This window comes from Raphanus sativus, chromosome 1, assembly GCF_000801105.2.
Source record: "Raphanus sativus cultivar WK10039 chromosome 1, ASM80110v3, whole genome shotgun sequence".
NCBI lineage: Eukaryota > Viridiplantae > Streptophyta > Magnoliopsida > Brassicales > Brassicaceae > Raphanus > Raphanus sativus.
Genome location: NC_079511.1, coordinates 15,870,983 through 15,891,055, shown reverse-complemented (window position 1 = coordinate 15,891,055; position 20,073 = coordinate 15,870,983). Strand labels below are relative to the sequence as shown.

At 37.1% G+C, this 20,073-nt stretch overlaps 3 protein-coding genes and 1 pseudogene across 3 annotated transcripts; all 4 read left to right on the top strand.

The window, feature by feature from the left end:
* Positions 1-401: 401 nt before the first annotated feature.
* LOC108812409 (uncharacterized) lies at positions 402-1,780 on the top strand. The gene is given in 6 exon segments (XM_018584665.2): positions 402-614; positions 834-880; positions 883-903; positions 994-1,099; positions 1,217-1,349; positions 1,436-1,780. Coding segments are annotated over 6 exon segments (549 nt in total). The 5' UTR covers positions 402-537; the 3' UTR covers positions 1,601-1,780.
* A 139-nt stretch (positions 1,781-1,919) lies between these two features.
* On the top strand, positions 1,920-3,660 carry LOC108812399 (RING-H2 finger protein ATL58). Its single transcript, XM_018584654.2, has 3 exons — positions 1,920-2,518; positions 2,595-2,677; positions 3,059-3,660. Exons 1-3 carry the CDS (start codon positions 2,315-2,317, stop codon positions 3,435-3,437), a joined length of 666 nt encoding a protein of 221 aa, XP_018440156.1. The 5' UTR covers positions 1,920-2,314; the 3' UTR covers positions 3,438-3,660.
* A 242-nt stretch (positions 3,661-3,902) lies between these two features.
* On the top strand, positions 3,903-5,220 carry LOC108812389 (phytolongin Phyl1.2). The gene has a single exon (XM_018584643.2). The coding sequence runs from the start codon at positions 4,149-4,151 to the stop codon at positions 4,878-4,880; it is 732 nt and encodes a 243-aa protein (XP_018440145.1). The 5' UTR covers positions 3,903-4,148; the 3' UTR covers positions 4,881-5,220.
* A 9,594-nt stretch (positions 5,221-14,814) lies between these two features.
* Positions 14,815-15,832, top strand: LOC108846527 (co-chaperone protein p23-1-like; annotated as a pseudogene).
* The last annotated feature ends 4,241 nt before the right edge of the window (positions 15,833-20,073 follow it).

Genomic DNA, 20,073 nt, shown 5'->3' with positions numbered 1-20,073 from the left:
CATTTTCTATTTTTCAATGCAACTTTTAATCCTTGTAAATATGTAACTTATTTGTACATATTGAGCAAATTAACTCTAAATTAATTTTAACATAAATTTCGATTAATTTTCGATTTTTTATTTTTTGGTAATTCATTAGGTCTAGAATGTTGGTTTACTAATGTTTAGCATAGTAGCAGGGACTTTGTATACTATACAACAAGACATTGTTGTAGACATTATTTTAGTTGTATCTCTACAAACTAAAAAATGTAACCCAGTCTGCTAATTACGTGCGAGTTTTTGGATTCACAAAAGCCCAATTCCTAATCCAATTAAAGCCCAACATATTCAACCCGTATAGTTTTTGGATTTATAAAGGTCCGGTCCAATTTTCAATCCAATGAAGGCAAATAAGAAACCAAAGACTGGTGGTTGCGTGTAAGCGGTGGAGGCACACAGGTTAAACAAGGAAAGCGGATTTGGGACATTAGAGTTTGTTCAGGTTTTACTTAACTGAGAGAACATTATCAAATCTTTATCCAAAGAGTAATCGTGATGGCGATCTCCAAAGTTAGATTGAAAGTTTGGTTCGAAAAGAAAATCACCGAACCTCTTGTCCAGATCCTGCGCAGGTTTTGTTCTACTCTCTTCGTATCATATGTTCCTCTCTTTCCAAGTTAAACTGTTGTATCTTAGAGTTGGTTACTTGAGAGATGGAATCAAATATATTAGTCTTTGGTTTCTTATTTGGTACATCTCCACACTATAATACCAAATCGAACAGTTACGTTGTTTTAAGAAAGTAAAACGAAGCTTTTTGGTCTTTTTCCCTTTTTGGGGTGTTTCTTTAGAGGTGCTGAGCCAAAGCAGCTGGCTTTCTCTGCTGCATTGGGCGTTACCATGGAGTATTTCCAATCTGTGGTGCGTTCTTCTACCTACTTGTCATAAGATAATTTGATAGTGTTTTTGTGGTCTAAAAGTAGATGGGGTCTTTGCTTTTTTCTTTAATAGGTGTTACCGTGTTGCTGTGTGGAGTAGCTATTGCGTCGCTTGGATCTCTTTGTCATGCTCCAACTGTCATGTTGTTTAACTTCCTTGCCACTCCTATTGAACTAAGGTAATGACAGTCAATACAGAGAGAAGTTAAAGCACTGTTTTCTATTAGTTCTGAAAGTATCGAAGTGAGAGTCCTTTTATTTATAATTTTGGTTTACATGTCTTTTCCACATTGAAGTCTTATGGTGCCTTTCTTACGGCTTGGCGAAAAACTAACCGGTGGACCTCATTTTCCTCTAACGACCGATGCTCTAAAGAAGGTTTTCACAGGCCAAGCTTCCAGAGAAGTCTTTTTAAGCATTGGTAATGCGGTAAGGTTCTTCTACTGTTAAGCTAAGCGGTGTAGATTTTGGATATATATCGATTCAAAGCACATGAACCCTTTTTTTTTTTGCAGCTACTAGGGTGGCTCGTAGCGACCCCATTTGTGGTCGTTGGACTGTACATCCTGTTTCTACCATGTTTCAAAATCCTTGTCCGTAAATTCAGCTCTGTTTCTCCGACCGCAAAGTCACCCACGAGTATTCACTCAGACTTCAAGTCAAAGGAAAGGGTCGCTTAAGTCAACAGAGACCAAGAAGGTTCTTGGTTCCTGCAAAGCTTGAGCTTGTGTTGTGCTTATGTTTATGTGATGTTGTCTATATGGTTCAATTATTAGACTAGAACTGAAATAGCTTTAATATTGATGATATTTGGTACAAGAACATGGGATGTCTTCCCATATAAAATAAACCTTCAAACATCTTTCTTTTTTTGTTTTGTCTTTTAGATCTAAGAAAATAAACAAATAGAAAACAATCTGGTACGCGTCTCCATTTGGTTGCAAAGCAAGGAAGACATGAAGTCGACAAGTTGGTGATGGCTTTGTGGGTAAGGGCCAAAAGAAGAAGAATATGTGGACTATGATCGGTGTAACGTTTTCTTGTTTACTTGGCTCACTCTTAATCATCTCTTTATTATCTGCCAAAAACCAAAGGGAAAATTAACTAAAAACTTTCTTAATCAGATCATTAATGCGCCTAATCCCCTATTTTATATCTAATATTTTCCTCCTAATTAAGAATCCTATAATAATGATTCTGACAAAAAAATAAAATAAAAGATGAAGAAAGGAAACAGACAGTTAGTTGCCGTCTGAATGCTTCACCTGAGAAACTCTGCCACATCACAAAAACCACATTATTTTATTTCTTTTTTCAATTTCCGATCTCCAATCTCAGCCATCTCTTCTTTCTTCACTCTATTGCTAACTTTCGGACATTGAGTTGTGTGCGTGATGTCTTCTTCTTACAGCAATTCAACCACTTCCGTGAACTCGCCGGAGCTGAAACTATACCAAGCTTTCATATTCTCTGTCCCAATCTGCTTCACATTCATCATCCTCTTCGTCTTCTACGTCATTTACCTCCGTCGTGGCAGCGCCGATTTGTCTTCCCTCGGAATGCGAACTACTTTCCTCCCCGGAACCTCCATCTCCACGGTAATATCTTGAATTGTGGTTTGATGGGGTTTTAGTTCTGTAGTAACTGGCCCCGTGGGTTTTTTAACATGAACAGGCTGAGTTAGGGTTAAGCAAAGAGCTGAGAGAGATGCTTCCCATTGTCGTCTACAAAGAGAGCTTCTTTGTAATGGATTCTCAGTGAGTTTTAAATTAATCCTTCTTTTTTCATTAATTCTCAAAGTCTTTGTACAGAAAATTTGGAACAAGGGTAGTGATAGAACGTTTAAAAGGTTAGGCTAGTGAATTAAATAAATGGAGGTTGAAATGGGACAACAGTTGCTTCCATGATCAGATAATTGTAGGAGGTTATGTCTGTGGTATAGATTCTGGACAATTGTGTGTAGTCTTATTTGGAAGAAAGAGAGAGAGAGCGAGAGAGAGATCTCAAGTTCTCATACTCCCTAATAGGCTGAAACCATTAGTTATCCCAAGTGGTGTAGATCATTGGTCTTAAGCCTTGTTAATGAGAGACAAACTAGAACCAAGAAATAAACAAAATTGGAATTTTGGAATTTACAGATGTTCAGTGTGCCTTGGTGACTATCAAGCAGATGACAAGCTTCAACAGATCCCGGCATGTGGACATACTTTTCACATGGACTGCATTGATCTTTGGCTCACTTCACATACCACTTGCCCTCTTTGCCGTCTCACTCTTATCCCAACCCAATCTCATCAAAGCCAAGAAGAAGATCCTCCTGTTCTTCCCAGTCTTGGGACCCCTGATGGAGGAGTATCAAGTGAACCGGAACCTCAGCCAGACGACCACAGAAATGATGACCAAGAGCGACAACGTGAGTGTAATCCAGGAGCAGAGAGCTTTAAGGAAGAAATGCGAGAGGAGGAACCAAACAGCTTGGGGACATCAAGTGGTTGTTGTAATTGTAGGCTTGGTTAAATATTATAAGCTTGTGTTGGGTCCTGTAAAGTTTGTAACTTGTAAACATTCATTAGAGCTTTGATCCCATAGAAGAAGCGGACACTTGGTCTGATGGATGATTGGGATCGAATCAAAATAGGGTAATATTTGAAAAATGACCTCGCTCTCCACAGAAGCTTGACTCTGTGTTTGCTCAGCGCGCTAAAACAAAGAGTAATAATAACATATGGTTGTTTTTTTTTTTTTTTTTTTTGCACTGAATAACATATGGTTTATCACAAAATACACTAAATAACTCGGGTTTCTAGCTCAGGTAAAATGTTTTTCACTGGGGAATTAACATTTCGGCATCGCCAGAGATATAAGACCCAACACGTGACTAGACTGGACCACTTCTGTGGGGCCAGATATCTCTGTATAATTCAAAAAAAAAAATTCAAAAAGGGTTTGATCTTAACCATTGGATACAGATAAGGTAATAAAGAAAGAGAAGAGTCAAAGGTGGGTGAGAGGGAGACTAAATCAATCAAGAATTTAGGAGAGGGAGACGTGGTCTGAATACAAAGCTTGTATTGTCCTCTCTGTCTCTTGCTTTAATGCTTTCACTTTCATCTCTTGTTTGGTCTTAACAAAGATTCCTTTCCTTGTTTCTTGGCAAAGATAAGGTATCTTTAAAACTTACTGTCATCTCCTTGCACGGAGAACTCTTGCCTTCTGCCCTAATCGAAAATGGGTTCAATCCAAAACACAGTCCACTATTGTTGTGTCTCAAGAGGCAACCAGATTCTGTACGGTTACAACAACGGCGGAGACCACCGTAACGAAAGTCTCGCTGCCTTGTGTCTGGAAAAGACTCCGCCTTTTCACAAGTGGTACTTCGAAACCAGAAGCAAGAGGACTTTCGGGTTCTTGATCGAAGATGGGCTCGTGTACTTCGCCATTGCTGATGAGGTTTTCAAGAGATCTACCCTTCTTGGGTTTCTTGAGAATCTAAGGGATGAGTTAAAGAAGAATTCGAGAGGAAGTTTCTCCGGGAGTATCAGTTTCAGCAATGTTCAAGACCAGCTTGTTCGAAGACTCATACAGCGTGTTGCTGAGACTAACCATCATCTAACTTGTCTCCCGTTATCATCACCTTCCATTGATGGTGCTAATTCCACCAAAGCCCCGCTTTTGGGGAGATCAAACAAGCAAGAGAGGAAGAAAGGGAACACTCTGAGAGGCGTTGAGTTAGAGGAACAACGGAAATCTACTGAGTGTTCTTCTAATGCCTCCTCATCTGCAGCTGCAGCAGCAGCAACTTATGTTCCAAGAAGGGATCGATCTAGTGGCTCGCAGAGCATTGAAAAGAAATGGCGGCGTCAAGTGAAGATTGTTCTTGTCATTGACGCAGCTATTTGTTTGACTCTGCTTGGTGTTTGGTTGGCCATTTGTCAGGGCATTGAGTGCACACGTTCTTGATTAACAAAGCTCTCTTATCCTCTTCCACATTCAAGTTCTTACTATCACCTTCATTGATTGGTCTGTTATTCTTTCTCATATGTATTTTCCTCTCTCTGCAATTCTGATATAGAGAGACTGCAGTTTGACATACTCTGCAGAACTGTTGATTGTGTATCTAGGAGACTAGGACCTACGTTTGTGTATGTATGATTTGTTGATTGTGTTCATATTATTTAGTGAAATGCGGAAAAAGTTATAGCGTTGTACAATAGAAACCAGGTTAATTCTGTGTGATTGAGCTGCCGCCTTCTTTGTTACATTTGTTGATGTGAATGGACAAATCTGTGTGTTTGGATCATGGGTATAGTGCCTTATTTAAGAACTGTGTTCTCTGTTCTGTCAGATGATATGGAGTAGTAATTACCTCTACACATAAAGGTATGAATGTTAAGGAATACATGTTATGAGACATTGTCACAAGTCAATAGAAGAGGATTATATTTTACATCATATCAAGTGAAATATTGCGACCATACTACTTCAGTTTCTTCCCGTCCACCGCGGATGGAGAATGAATGGTTTTTTTTTCTCTTACATAACCACACGCTAACAAGATAAACAACAAATACATAAAAAAGTCTTTAGAGTTTATTTTTTTTCGTGAAGCAATAGAAGGAAAGACTGAAAGAGAGAAGTACCGCTTAACTGAATCCTAACCATGGTTGGTTGGCCAACTGTTATTGTTGATGTTAAGAGAAGAACCTAAATGGAACCAAAATATCTCCCCAAGAAGCAAAAGTAAACATGCAAATGCAATGACCCACATTCCATCAGTAGGGTTGAGAATATAAATCTTAAACATGATCTTAAAAAGTTAGTTTTAGTGTGGCTATAGCTCCTCAGCTTAGCCACAGAGAATATTAGCCTTGTTCCTGTAGCCAAGGCCGCTTCAACGTCCCGCAACAAAGAAAATATAAAGAAATTTAAAATGCCAGCTCAACAATAAGTTAGAAAAAAAGAAAAGATATTAATATTTGACTCCAGTGACATATCAGCACCGCATGGAAGCCGCTAATATTTACAGCGGTCATGGAGACACAGAAAAGATCAAGTAGCACAGCCGCCGCCGTAATTAAATTCTCTGTCATGTTTGTTAGTTTTTGGTTGTCGGACGGTGACGCCGCGTTAGCTACCCGAACATGGCTATTATGTGCCTTTTTCTGAACATAATACTCTTTTCGGTTCTAGCTTTCTAGATAGACATTTCCTAAAGAATATGGCTCTAGACCTTTCTCTCTAAAGCACGTGATGCATAGAGAAAAGTTGAAAATTGAAAAGATGAGTAATGAGTATTGTGGTTCATGTTAAACCACTATGTGAGACTTAACCGGAGCTTGCAAAGATACCCAAACTCCAAACTAAGGGCTCTTTCCTAATGGGATAGATGGAAAATGGCAAACATGGTTAGGATACAGGTCTTGTTGAACTTCGCAGCATGCATATGAAACTAGTAAACAAAGCTTGCCTTCTACATAGCCTCATGGAATCAGAGGTGAACCATGAGCCTTTGTTGGTAACTCTGGGGAACTGCAAAGCACACTGCTGAGAGCATCAGTATCTTTATGGGTTTCCTTTCCAGATGTGTGAACTAAGAAACCGATAAATACACAAACCTGATGGTATGACGATGAAGGTGCGCAAGAGACAAAATTTGATGCGCAATTTAGGGTTTCCATATTATACAATTAATGTTTGTAATTTTAACAATTGTATGATTTTTTGGAGAGAAGAAGGGTGAGAAAAGTGTTAATTTTTTCGTGCAGAAAAACCTAGGGACAAACAACATAGAACCGAAGTACCATATAGTCAGATGTGATATCTACCTATAACTGGCTGGTTGAAGCGAATGTACCAAAGAAAGAAGACTGCAGCGGCAATGGGATGGCATGTGGAGCACCAATGAAAGGAGGGAGAAATGTATCATCTGTCTGATGCAGCGGAGTGGAAACACTTTCAAGATATACATCCCTGGTCCGAAGAACCTCGTAATGTTTATCTTGGATTATGTACAGATGGATTCAATCGATTTAGGATGTCTCATAGTCGTTTTTGTGGCATGTGATCTTGAATCCATATAATCTATCCCTCATTATATGCATGAATATAGGGGTGGGCGTTCGGATACCCATTCGGGTTTCGGTTCAGTCCATTCGGGTTTCGAGTTTTCGGGGTCAAAGATTTCAGCCCCATTCGGGTATTTATAAATGTCGGTTCGGATCTTTGCGGGTTCGGTTCGGGTTCGGATAACCCATTCAAATTATTTTTAAAATTTTAAAATTCATTATATACTTTAAATTTTCAAAACCTATAAAAAAGATAATATATTACATATAAATTTTAATAACAAATATGTCAAAATACCTAAATTTAACATATATATTGGTTTTCTTTGAATATTTGGATAGAGAATCAATATATATTTAACTATTTTTGGTGTTTTTAGTATACTTTAGCTATTTTAAACATTTACTTTTTACTATTTTCATATATTTTTCGAGTATTTTAGAAAACTTAAAGGTATCTTATATATTTTGAATATTTTTAATATACATTATATCTAAAAATAATTTATATATTTAAGTATATAAATCTATTTCTGATACATTTGGGTACCCGAAATACTTCGGTTCGGATCGGGTTCGGTTTCAGTTTTTTAAATACCAAAATTTTGAACCCGTTCAGATATTTAATCAATTTTGGTTTGGGTTTGGTGCTACTTTTTCGGATCGGGTTCGATTCGGGTTTTCGGGTTCGGATTTTTTGCCCAGCCCTACATGAATACATAGTGCATGTTCCTTACAATTCTGATTTTTTGGCCAAATCATCTGCGAGAGTCTTGATATCTTCCTTAAAGGTTTTATTGCAGAGTTAAAAGAATTTTGGTCAACTGGAGTTGAAGCATACAATATGTCTTTAAATCAATTTTTTAATGTAAAAGCCATGATGATGTGGTCGATTATTGAATTTTCGGGATATGCCATGCTATCAAGATGTACGACCCATGATAAATTGGCTTGTTTAATCTGTGTGGAAGATACAAAGATTTTTTATCTGCCTAATGGAAAGAAGAAAGGTTGGTTTTATTCTCACCGAAGATTTCTTCCTTATGGTCATCTACTAAGGAAGAATAGAAACGACTTTTTGAAGGGAAAACAATCCTTAAATGATTTATCACCTGATTTTTTGACTGGTGTCAATCCACCAAAAACGTCTATGTGCGGTGGAAACGGTCATGAAAATAAGAAGTCTGGCTATAGGAAATACCATAACTCGCATAAGGAAAACATATTTTGGAAGTTTTTATACTAGAAGGACCTAACGCCATAACCTTGATGTGATTGATATAGAGAAAATTGTTTTTGACAACATCACGAATACTTTTATGAGCGTGAAGGATAAATCTAAAGACAAATAAAGCGATTGGATATAACACTATTGATGGTGATGGCCAAGCTCCATTTCCTCCCTACACATTGGACGGAGACGAAAGAAAAAGTTATTGGAATGTGTGAAAAACGCAGTTAAATTCCGAGATGAATATGCTTCAGACTTAGCTAGTTGTACTGATATAGTGTCATGACTGCCATGTTCTTATGGGCCGGCACGTTCTATTTATCTTTTTAGAACTCCTAGACAGAAAGTCCATCTTTCTTTATCATGTGCTAATTATTTATTTGAAATAATATAACTTTATATATGATTATAGTGTGTATTATTAAGATCTAAATTTTGAATATTGTAAGGATTGGAGGATTTTTCCATTACCTTTGCTCGAGAACTTTTCAGAAATACCGAGTCCAAATTCTAAAACAGAACATTTTTTGATCATCTACAATTTGGAGAAGATCTTTTCACCATCATTTTTCTATGTCATTGAACACTTGCCTATACATCTCCCCTACAAAGCTGAACTAGGAGGACATGTGCAATTTAGGTGAATGTATGTTTTGGAAAGAAATTTCAAAAAATTAAAAGAGAAAGACAAGAACAAAATATTTGCGACTGGCTCGATTGTTGAATCATATCTCAATGATGGGATAACTTACTTCTCAGAGCACTGTTTGCTGATCATATACAAACAAATAAAAGGTAAACAATATCATTATTCCTTGGATTCATTTTTTCATGTGTAGGCACATGATTTTTATTCTATATAATGTATATCATTTTTCATAATCATTTGAGCAGGTTAATGAAATTTAATGTAGGTGAAGTCCATGTGTATTATGTGTATTATGCCCCTGGAATACCTGATATATTTGCACATGTAGATTGTCTAAGGGACTGTACATTAGTTTCATAAGGCCTTTAGATTACTTTTGAATTTGATTCAAGTTTGGGTATAGATTTGGAGTTAAAATCAAGTTTTATGTTAGTTTTGGCAAAAACTCTTTTTATGAATCTGTCATATCTTTATCTGAAAGAAGAAATCCCATATCTACTGTTCTTACTTGGTTCAAGTATAATCTATATATACTATACTAAAAGCTAAATAAGATCAACTCTCAGCCTGTCCACATCAGATTATTAAATCGTCCAATAGGAGTTGAATTTTCGGCCACATGGAATGCATCAATTAACTCGGTTGGGCTTCAACCGCATTCCACTTCGTAAAACATAAACGAAACGTTTAAATTTCGGCCCATAAACCCAAGTCAAAAAAAAAAAAACTTAAACGCTGTTTTTTACATCGAGAATCTCCTCTTAGCTTTGTCGTTTCCTCTTCTTCAAACGTCGATCAATTGACACATAACTCCATCTCTGTGCAATCAATCCTTCTGAAATCTCATTTATTTTAAGCGATTAAAGAGAGAGTCTCTTTCTCTTCCGTTCAAAACAAGTAAACGAAAAATTTAATCTTAGCGTTCACCGTTTGAGTTCTTTCTCTCTTCTCTAGGGTTCTTCTTCTCCAGGCTTCATCCACTAAACATGAGGTATTCAGTAATCTTTTTCACTATCTATGAGATATCTCTGCCTCACTTTCCCATTTGACGAATCTGTCTTTTCGGATTCATGTGTCTGCTATTTTCATTTCAAGTTTAGTTTTTCATCATGGGATTGATAGAATATGATATTCTGTTATAGATAAGTCACAATATTTTTGTAGATTTTGTAGTTACGATATTCTTGTAACAACCTTGGGTATATATACCTTATGAATATAACAACTCTGATCATTAGAGATTTACCAACTTTCATGGTATCAGAGCATAGGTGCTCTCTCATCTAGATCTCTTTCTCGTTTCTATCTTCTCTTCGATCTCTCTTTTCTTTCTTCTCTCAATGGCTGCTCCTGCTCCGCTACCTGCTCATGATCGAGCGTTTGGTGTTACCAACATCAAAACTCACATACCCATCATCCTTGACCTAGAGGATCACAATTATGATGCGTGGCGTGAACTTCTTCTCATGCACTGTCTTACTTTTGATGTCTCAGGACATCTTGATGGAACCACAGTCGCTGCTGACGAGAACGATGCACAATGGTTCAAACGCGATGGCTTGGTGAAACTTTGGCTCTCAGTACTTTAGCGCCAAAGCTCTTCAGGAGTTCTTTCAAACCTGGTGGTACGGCGAGAGATGTCTGGACCCGGATTGAAAACCAATTTCGCAACAACAAGGAAGCCAGAGCTATTCAACTCGACAATGAGCTACGGACCACCGAGATTGGTGACATGACCATTCAAGCTTACTGTCAGAAGCTAAAATCCTTATCGGATCTTCTGTCAAACGTTGCTGCTCCGGTTACTGACAGGACACTTATCATGTACCTTCTCAATGGACTCAATGAACGATTTGATAACATTATTAATGTCATCAAGCATCGTGAGCCTTTTCCTTCTTTTGAATCGGCTCAGTCTATGCTGGAACTCGAGGAGAAGCGGATCACCAAGTTCGTCAAACCAGCCACTACACCTGCTTCATCCTCTTCCTCTTCTACTGCTCTCACAGTTACTGATTCGAAATCAGCCCCACCTGCTTCTCCTCGTCCGCCAAGTCAGGGTTACAATCACAACAACTACAGAGGGAGACGCAATAACAGAGGACGTGGACGTGGTTACAACAATCGGTACAATCAGAACTGGTCTCCCAATGGCTTCTGGCAGCCTCCGTATCCTCAGTGGCAGCAACAGGGCAGTCTTGGTGTTCCGTTTTGGGGACAGTACATGATGCCTAATCAAGCTCAGCGTGGTCTTCTTGGGACTCGCCCAAACACTCCTCAACAAGCCAATCTTGCCTTGCAATCACCACAGATGACTACCGATTTTGCTCATGCCTTCAACACTATGACTCTAGCTGATCCATCGGCTGGTGACTGGTATATGGACTCAGGTGCTACTAGCCATATGGCTAATCATGAAGGTATTCTCTCGTCTAATCTTAATAACAGTATCAATCATTATGTAATTGTTGGCAACGGTTCTCGGATCCCAGTAGTCTCTTCTGGTAACACCTCTCTCACTTCTTCATCTCGTCCTCTTTCTCTTAACAATGTTCTTATCACTCCTCAAATGGTTAAGAACTTGATTTCGGTGAGAAAATTTACTCGTGATAATTTCTGTTCTGTTGAATTTGATCCATTTGGGTTTTCTGTGAAGGATCTCCTCTCCCGGACGGTTCTTCTGCGCAGTAACAGCTCGGGTGATCTCTACTCAATTCCACCATCCTTGTCCACTCGTCCTCCTTCACCAAATGTCTCCTCTGCTTTGCTTTCTTTCTCGCCAAACATTTGGCACAAAAGACTTGCTCATCTCAATAAGCAGTCTCTGTTTTCTTTAAATTCCATGAATTTGATTTCTTGTAATAATGACAACTTGTCTTCTTCTTGTGAAGTTTGTCAGCTAGGGAAACAAATAAAACAGCCATTTTCTAAGTCTCTCTCTGTCACCACTCGTCCGTTTGAACTCATACACTCAGACATATGGACTTCTCCTAAAACAAGTATCAGTGGTTTCAAATATTACATTCTCTTTTTGGATGATTTTTCTCACTTCTTATGGGTTTATCCTCTGAAACGCAAATCTGATACCTTTAACACTTTTCAAATATTTCATTCGTATGTTGAGAATCAGTTTCACACTAAAATACAAGCTCTTCAATGTGATAATGGGGGTGAGTATCAAAACTCACAATTTCAACACTTCTTTCAAACTAAATGTATTCAATTTAGATTCTCTTGTCCTCACACTTCTCAACAAAATGGCAAATCTGAGCGCATGATTAGAACTATCAACAATTCGATCCGGTGTCTTCTCTTTCAAGCTCATCTCTCACCGGCTTATTGGGTTGAAGCGCTTCAAACCTCAGCTCATATTCTCAACATTTTGCCTTCTTCAGCCATTCAAAATCGAATACCTTTTAGTGTCCTCTTTCACAAAAAGCCAAGGTATGATCATCTTAAAGTTTTTGGGTGTCTCTGTTTTCCTAATCTAAATCATTCCAATCTTCACAAACTGGCTCCTCGATCAACACCTTGCCTTTTCCTCGGTTATCCTTCTCAACATTCTGGTTATCGTTGTCTTGATCTTAAAACTCACAAGATAATTCTATCTCGTCACGTTTTCTTTGACGAGACTGTTTTCCCAGCTGCAGAAAAAGCTTCTTCATCATCTACTTATCGTTTTCTTCACACTGATGATGAGCCATCTTCTATCTTTAAAGCAATTCTTCAATCAGGTTCCCAGCTGGCTCCTGCTCTTCCTCAACAGCCGGCTACTTCAAACAATGCAACACCAGTTACACTTCCTCTGCTTCCTCAACCTCAAGTGCCTCCTCTTCCTACTCATTCCATGCGCACGAGAGGTAAAGATGGAATCACAAAGCCTAAGAAACAGTTCTCTCTTCTTTCCACTGTTTCACCTCTGCCTTCTAGCCACAAAACAGCTTAACTGGATCCAAACTGGAAACCTGCAATGGATGATGCTTTTGATTCTTTTATTGAGACAAAGACTTGGGATCTTGTTCCAAGACCAAGCAACACTAACATTGTTCGTTGTATGTGGCTTTATAAGCATAAGTTAGATGCAGATGGTCAACCGTTCAAGCATAAGCCTCGTCTCGTTGCCAATGGAAAGTCTCAAGAAGAAGGTGTCGATTACAATGAGACGTTCAGCCCCGTTGTCAAACCTGCTACCATCCGAACTGTCCTTGACGTTAGTCTTGCAAGCAACTGGCCCATACATCAACTAGATGTTAAGAATGCCTTCCTCCATGGACTATTTGATGAAACCATCTATATGCATCAACCACCTGGTTACCAAAGCAAAGAACATCCAGACTACGTCTGCAAGCTCAATAAGGCCATTTATGGCTTAAAACAGGCTCCACGCGCATGGAACGCACGATTTACTTCATTTGTTCTTCACATGGGTTTCCGGTGCAGTAAGAGTGATGCGTCTCTCTTCATCTTCAACAAAGGATCACGTAGAGCTTACCTGCTTCTTTATGTAGATGACATCATCTTGACAGCCTCGGATGATAAGTTTCTGCAACAAATCATCGCCAAGCTTAAAACAGAGTTTCCGATGTCGGACTCTGGCAAACTTCATTTCTTCTTGGGTGTTAAGGCTGAGTTTATCAATGGCGGCATTTTTCTGAGTCAAAAAGCATACGCGCTTGACATTATCAAACGGGCTGGAATGGAAGACTGCAAACCCCTTGCGACTCCTGTTGACTTACACTCCAAGCTCAAAGCAGAAGAAGGTGAACGAGTGCCTGATCCTACTCAATACAGACGACTTGCTGGAGCTCTTCAATACTTAACCTTCACACGACCTGACATAGCTTATGGGGTTCATCAAATCTGTCTCTATATGCATGATCCTCGGCTTCCTCATCTTCAAGCATTGAAACGTATCATTCGCTATCTTCAGGGCACTGCTGGCTTTGGTCTTCAGCTTCTTCCTTCACCTATTGATGAACTAGTTGCTTACTCTGATGCCGATTGGGCAGGCTGTCCCGATACTCGTCGCTCAACTTCAGGTTACTGCGTCTACTTGGGCTCTAATCTTATCTCATGGTCTTCTAAACGACAAGGAAGTGTATCTCGTTCTAGTGCCGAAGCCGAATATAAGGGCATTGCGAATGCTGTTGCAGAACTAACATGGATTCGAAATCTACTGTTTGAGCTTGGACATCCTCTTTCCAAAGCCTCCATCGTCTATTGTGACAACATAAGTTCAGTTTACATGTCTCAAAATCCAGTGCGACATCAACGTACTAAACATGTGGAGATTGATCTTCACTTTGTTCGGGAAAAAGTTTCTATTGGACATGTTAAAGTTCTATTTGTTCCATCCTCTCTGCAGTACGCTGATATTTTCACAAAGGGTCTTCCGACAACCTTGTTCAATGACTTTCGAGCCAGTCTCACCTTACGTCAAGGCCACGGTTTGACTGAGGGAGGGTGATAGAATAGGATATTCTGTTATAGATAAGTCACAATATTTTTGTAGATTTTGTAGTTACGATATTCTTGTAACAACCTTGGGTATATATACCTTATGAATATAACAACTCTGATCATTAGAGATTTACCAACTTTCAGGGATTTGTGTTGTTTATGTGTAGAATCAGTGAATTTGATTCTACGCTTTCATTCGGTTTGGGACAAAATTTGGGTTTTAAAATCGGTTCTAAGATTTATTGTTCTCTTTACATTGTCGCCATCAGTTGCATATGAGTATGTTTGCATCAGTTTAATCTTTCTAAAGCCTGAATCTTTGTAGTTGGATTCAGGGTTTATCGTTTTAAGATTGTGTTATAAATCTGATATTTTTTCTGCTGGCTGAAGTTGCAGACATATTAATTTTAATTGAAGTTTCTTTCTACTGTACAAACTTTGATATCTCTGATGTGTATATATGTTTGGTCTTGAAAGTGATTGATTCTGATGTGTTTTTACAGTCGTCATCCTGGAGTGAAATGGGCAGAGACCACTGACAAGATTTTCCTCACCGTAGTGTTGGCTGATTCCAAGGAGACTAAAGTTAATCTTCTCCCTGAAGTTGTCTTCGATTTCTCTGCAAAAGCTGGTCCTGAAAACCACGTTTATGAGCTTAAACTCGAGCTTCACAAAAAAGTCAATGTTGAGGTGAGTTTCATAGACTAATCTGGTCTTGATTGTTTTCATTTGTTAACTGTTTAAGGTTCTACATTTTTAACCTTTTCTTTCCCTATTTCAGGAAAGCAAAATCAACATTGGATTGAGAAGCATATTCTGCATAATTGAGAAAATAGAGCCTGAAACGTGGGACAAGCTGATCCTTCGAATGGGCCACACTATGTCAAGATTGATTGGGAGGTGGGTTGATGAGGACAATGAAGGCAGCACTGGCTAGCATTCTTCTTTCTCATTCTGTGCTTTTTGTTTTGTCTTTTGATTTAAGGTGTCGGAGATATAGATATGGGCGTAACGGGTGGAATGGATTTCTCGGTTTGTTCCTACCTTTTGATGTTCTTTATTTTAATATATGTATATATATCTGCCTTTGAAAGATGACTTCATGGTCGATTGTTGCTTCTTGCAGAGCTTGGTCGGAATGGACGGTATGTCTGGGCTTGAAGGACTTGGCGGTATGGGTGGAATGCCCGGACTTGAAGGAGTTGGTGGCATGGGAGAATTTGAAGACAGTGATGATGAGGATAAGGGTTTTCAAAGATCATTTTTAGTTTATGTCTGGTAACTTCTTCTTGATGAACTGAGAGTGAATGACTGTTACTCGAGTACCCAATATAGCATTTAGATGATATTATAATCTTAGAGAACATTTATTGTCGGAGTTCGGTGCTTATTTGTTGTGTCATTTAATTGTAATGAATGTGTGATTGCAGAATAAACAGAAAAATCAGGAGACAAGAAAGATGAAGCTGCCATTAAGGAGGAAACGAAACCAGTAGATGTGAAGTGAAGAAGACACTGTTTCCGCCAGAGATGATTGCTTTCAAGTTTGTTTAGCTAAGGGTTTAGCTTCTTAAGTTTATCATCAAACCCTCTGATTTGCCGCATCTCTCCGCTGCAACCAATGTGTTAAACACAAGTCACCAGTACCCGTAATATGAGAGAATATATGTGGTCTTGAGTAATCTTTACAAGATAGTATGTTAACTGTCTATGGGTTTTGTTTACGGTACCTGACGTTGTTGACGCAGTGGTCGCAAAACCCACCAATGATGCCGATGTGTCCCTCTTCTAACAGATGCCGGTGGTGGTTTGGTCGGATGCTGAGACGAAACCATGGATCATGGAACGCTGTTGAGAATAATAAGAAGAGATATTAGTTGAGCTCGAGTGTTAGTGAAACCTTTATCCCGAGAAGAAGAAAGATGATCAGGCCACCAGAATAAAGGAAAAGGCAAGACTCCATGCTATATGTCCCATGTGACTTTACCAAGTGGCTTAAGAGTCCTTAACAGCTGACGAAAGAATGAAGGAAAAACTTCTGTTTCAAAGAAGATTTCAGAGATCTACTATCACAACAGGTAATTACTACTATTACAATATATGAAATTGGAAACTCAGACAATTATATGTGCGGTATGATACCTTTAAGCGAAATGAACACTGACCAGTTTACACTCTTAACTGGAAAAAAGATTTTACATGCAGGGAATGAGGAAGTACATGGTAGTAAAAGGGAAGAACGATGAAAAGAATGTGGCGGGTCACGTTTCCCACTGTAGCTCCGCCAAATGCGGTGGCGATCTAGGTTTGTGTTTCTCTTCTCTAATCTCATTGGATCTATTTGATTGGCACTTTATATATATGATTACTCTACTGGATCATATCACTCTATTGTTTTTAGAATGTGATTCCAGTTTTGCTTCTTGATCAAATCTAGAATTGTTACTCACTGATGATTGACTACTTACTTAGATCATTTGATTCATTCTGTATACGGTTCTCATAAATAAATATCACTGATGTTATTATTACTTAGATGATCATGAGGTCACTAACAAATTAGAAATCTTGATTTGGTGCTTACTAATGTCTGCGTAGATCATCAACTCTCTAAAGTTTTATTTTTGTTCAGGTCCCTTTCTGCGAGGTCAAATGCAGAAACCGTCTGAGAAGCAACGTACGCACTCAAGGTTGGTGATATAAGCGAGAATGTGGATACAGACATTGAGTCCATATCATTAAGAGAACTGCTTGAACTCTCTTATCTCCTCCAAATCCCTATTATCATGTATCAAAAGTATTAACTGGAAATGGAGACACACATAGAAAGAGTATTGAAGGAACGGTTTTTCTCTCACTTTATTTAATTAATCACTTTATTTAATTAAGTTGACAGTGTAACAACAATTAACAATTGCAAACGATGAAAAAATTGAAAAATAAAAAAAAATATTAGACGCAGGGAACACGAACCCATTTTTAAGAGTAGCCTTTGCCCACCCTCGGCAAACATTAAACCCAAAACTAATTATTAGAGAAAATTAGAATATATCTAATAAATAAAAAGTGAAATTTTTCATATTGAATAATAAAAGAGAAATTGCCAAAAATACCATTTTCATAGTACCACTTTTCATGTTTACACTAACCACTTTTACCACTACTTTTAATGAAGGGTTTAGATTTGAACGTTTAGGATTTAGGGTTTAGATTTTATGTTTTAGGGTTTAGATTTGATGTTTTAGAGTTTAGGGTATAAAGTTTAGGGTTTAGAGTTGAGGATTTAGGGTTTATAGTTGAGGTTTCAGGGTTTAGGGTTTAGGATATTGAATTTAGGGTATATAGTTTAGGGTTTAGGGTTTAGAGTTGAAGATTTAGGGTTTAGGGTTTAGAATTGGGGGTTTAGGATTTAGAATTTTGGATTAAAATTTTGAAAAGCATATAAAAACAAAGATATAAGAGTCTTTAACATTTTAATAAATAAAGTATTTTGAAAATGTGTACTTAGTGGTGGTAAAGATGAATAATGGTAACTTCAAAGTGGTATTTTTGAAAATTCCCCATAATAAAATATAATAAATTATCAATATGTATATAATAAACATGTATGTATTTAAAGCGGGTTTTTATCCTTTTTATAGATCAGCTAAACAAGTAATGTACCAAAAATTGAATCATAAGCACATTTCTTAAAAACACCCAAGTTTTTATTTAATTATCTATACAAAATTAAAAATCAGCTAGGTATAACATTGAGTTGGTGATAGAAAAAGATACCATTAAGCTACTGCAAAACTTTTTCTTACTTTAAATAATGTAAAAATACTTTTAATTATACTATATATTAATTATAATAACATAATTTTTGAAAATAATTTTTTTTTTTGAAAATAACCCGGGCGTAGCCCGGGAAAAGCTCTAGTCAAAGTATAAAGATCAGAATCAATCAAATTTCTTTACAGTTTTATAAATCATAAAGGAACACATTGTATTCGTTAATGCAAAGAGCATACCAATTTCTTTTTTTTAGCATACCAATTTCATGTTTACGATTTTTGCATATATACAGTACTAAATTGATTGTTTTATTTATTCAACTCTTACACACACTTTTATTATATTACATTTTGTACTAAGATTTATGTCATTAACGTTTTTCACAAATTGTAGTATATCTTTTATTTATAAAATATTTCATCAACACTGTTTGAAAAATCTGGAATCTGCCACAATATGTTATCTTCTAAAAACAAATTCACACAAAATTGTAGCTTTAGATTACACAATCTAATGTATAAACAGAAAATCCAACTACTTATAGTTTAATGAAATATTCAATCTAGATATTCTTAACTTTCATAAATTCTTCATTAAAATATTTAACAAATATTATTTGATAAAATATGGACAATCTTTCTAATAAATCAAAAATTTGTTAAACAAAATCTGAGCAATATATGAAATAATGAAAATATGTTTAAAGATATTATACTATCCTCCAATTTTCACATTTATATCGAGTCATTTTAGTATATACAATATATTGCATACAAAAATATTAATAATAATTCTATACTATTAAAAGTTCACTTTTCATAAACTTAAACACTATGAATATACTTCACAAGATGAAAACATAATAGCATGACCTTTTTTTTACATCAAAAGACTATTCTATTACTCAGACTAGATGTGATCTGAGTAACCAGACCGGAATATAACAACCAATAAAATAGAGTTCTCTATGGAAAGACCGTGCAATTCTAGCTAAGAAATCTGAAATCCGATTTTGCGCTCGTGGAATATATTTAATTTTGAAGTCCAGGAAGCATATCTTCAAGGTCTCTATCTTCTCCAATTATGTTGCAAAGTTCGGCCAGACATGGGGTTCTTTAATCATGGCGATCAAATACTTGCAGTCCGTCCCAAAATTCTGACATGTCGAATGCTACAGCATATTCTCCATCGCTCATCTCAGTGCTTCCACCTAAAGTCTCAATATTCACACATCAAAATATTAATAAATCATATTTTAATAATATCTAGATGATCATTTCAGAAAAATATAACCCGCGTTTAAAGCGGAATTTAATAAATAAAAATATGATAAAACTTAAATAAAAATAATATATATATATATATATATATATATATATATTTCTTTAAATATTTGTTATCGAATATCGAATATCCATTCTAAAAAATAAAATATTTGTTATTTATTTAGTTTTTTTATATATATTGGATATTAATAGCTGCTTTTCGTTGTAAATTTACGAATATCCAGTTTTTTCAAATCAAAACGGATTAAGTTAAAATCTACAGATATTTGTCCAGCCTTAGATGGACATATGAGAGTGGTGATTTAAAAAGAATAGAAGGTGGTCGGTTTTGTTTTGTCAAGTTTAAACTGCGTTGACTTTTTCGTCATCCTTGTTCTTTAGTTTGCCCTACCACTCCACTCTCACCATATTGTATTATATAGTGTGTGACTGCATTTGTTTAATCTCTGTGCTTCCAGCTATACAAAACTAAAGCACAACGAATAAAATATTGAGTTTGGTTTACTGGATACAACAAAATAAACCAAGAGCTCTTGGCCTAGTGGTAGTGGAATTCCAGCTGGAGTGCCTGCCCTGGGTTCGAGTCGTCTTGGCCACCTTTCCACCTATAACCATGCGTGCCCGGATGAAAGGCCTCGTGGGGATTAGTCTGGGCTTACCGCCTGGGAACCCCCACGGTTATCAA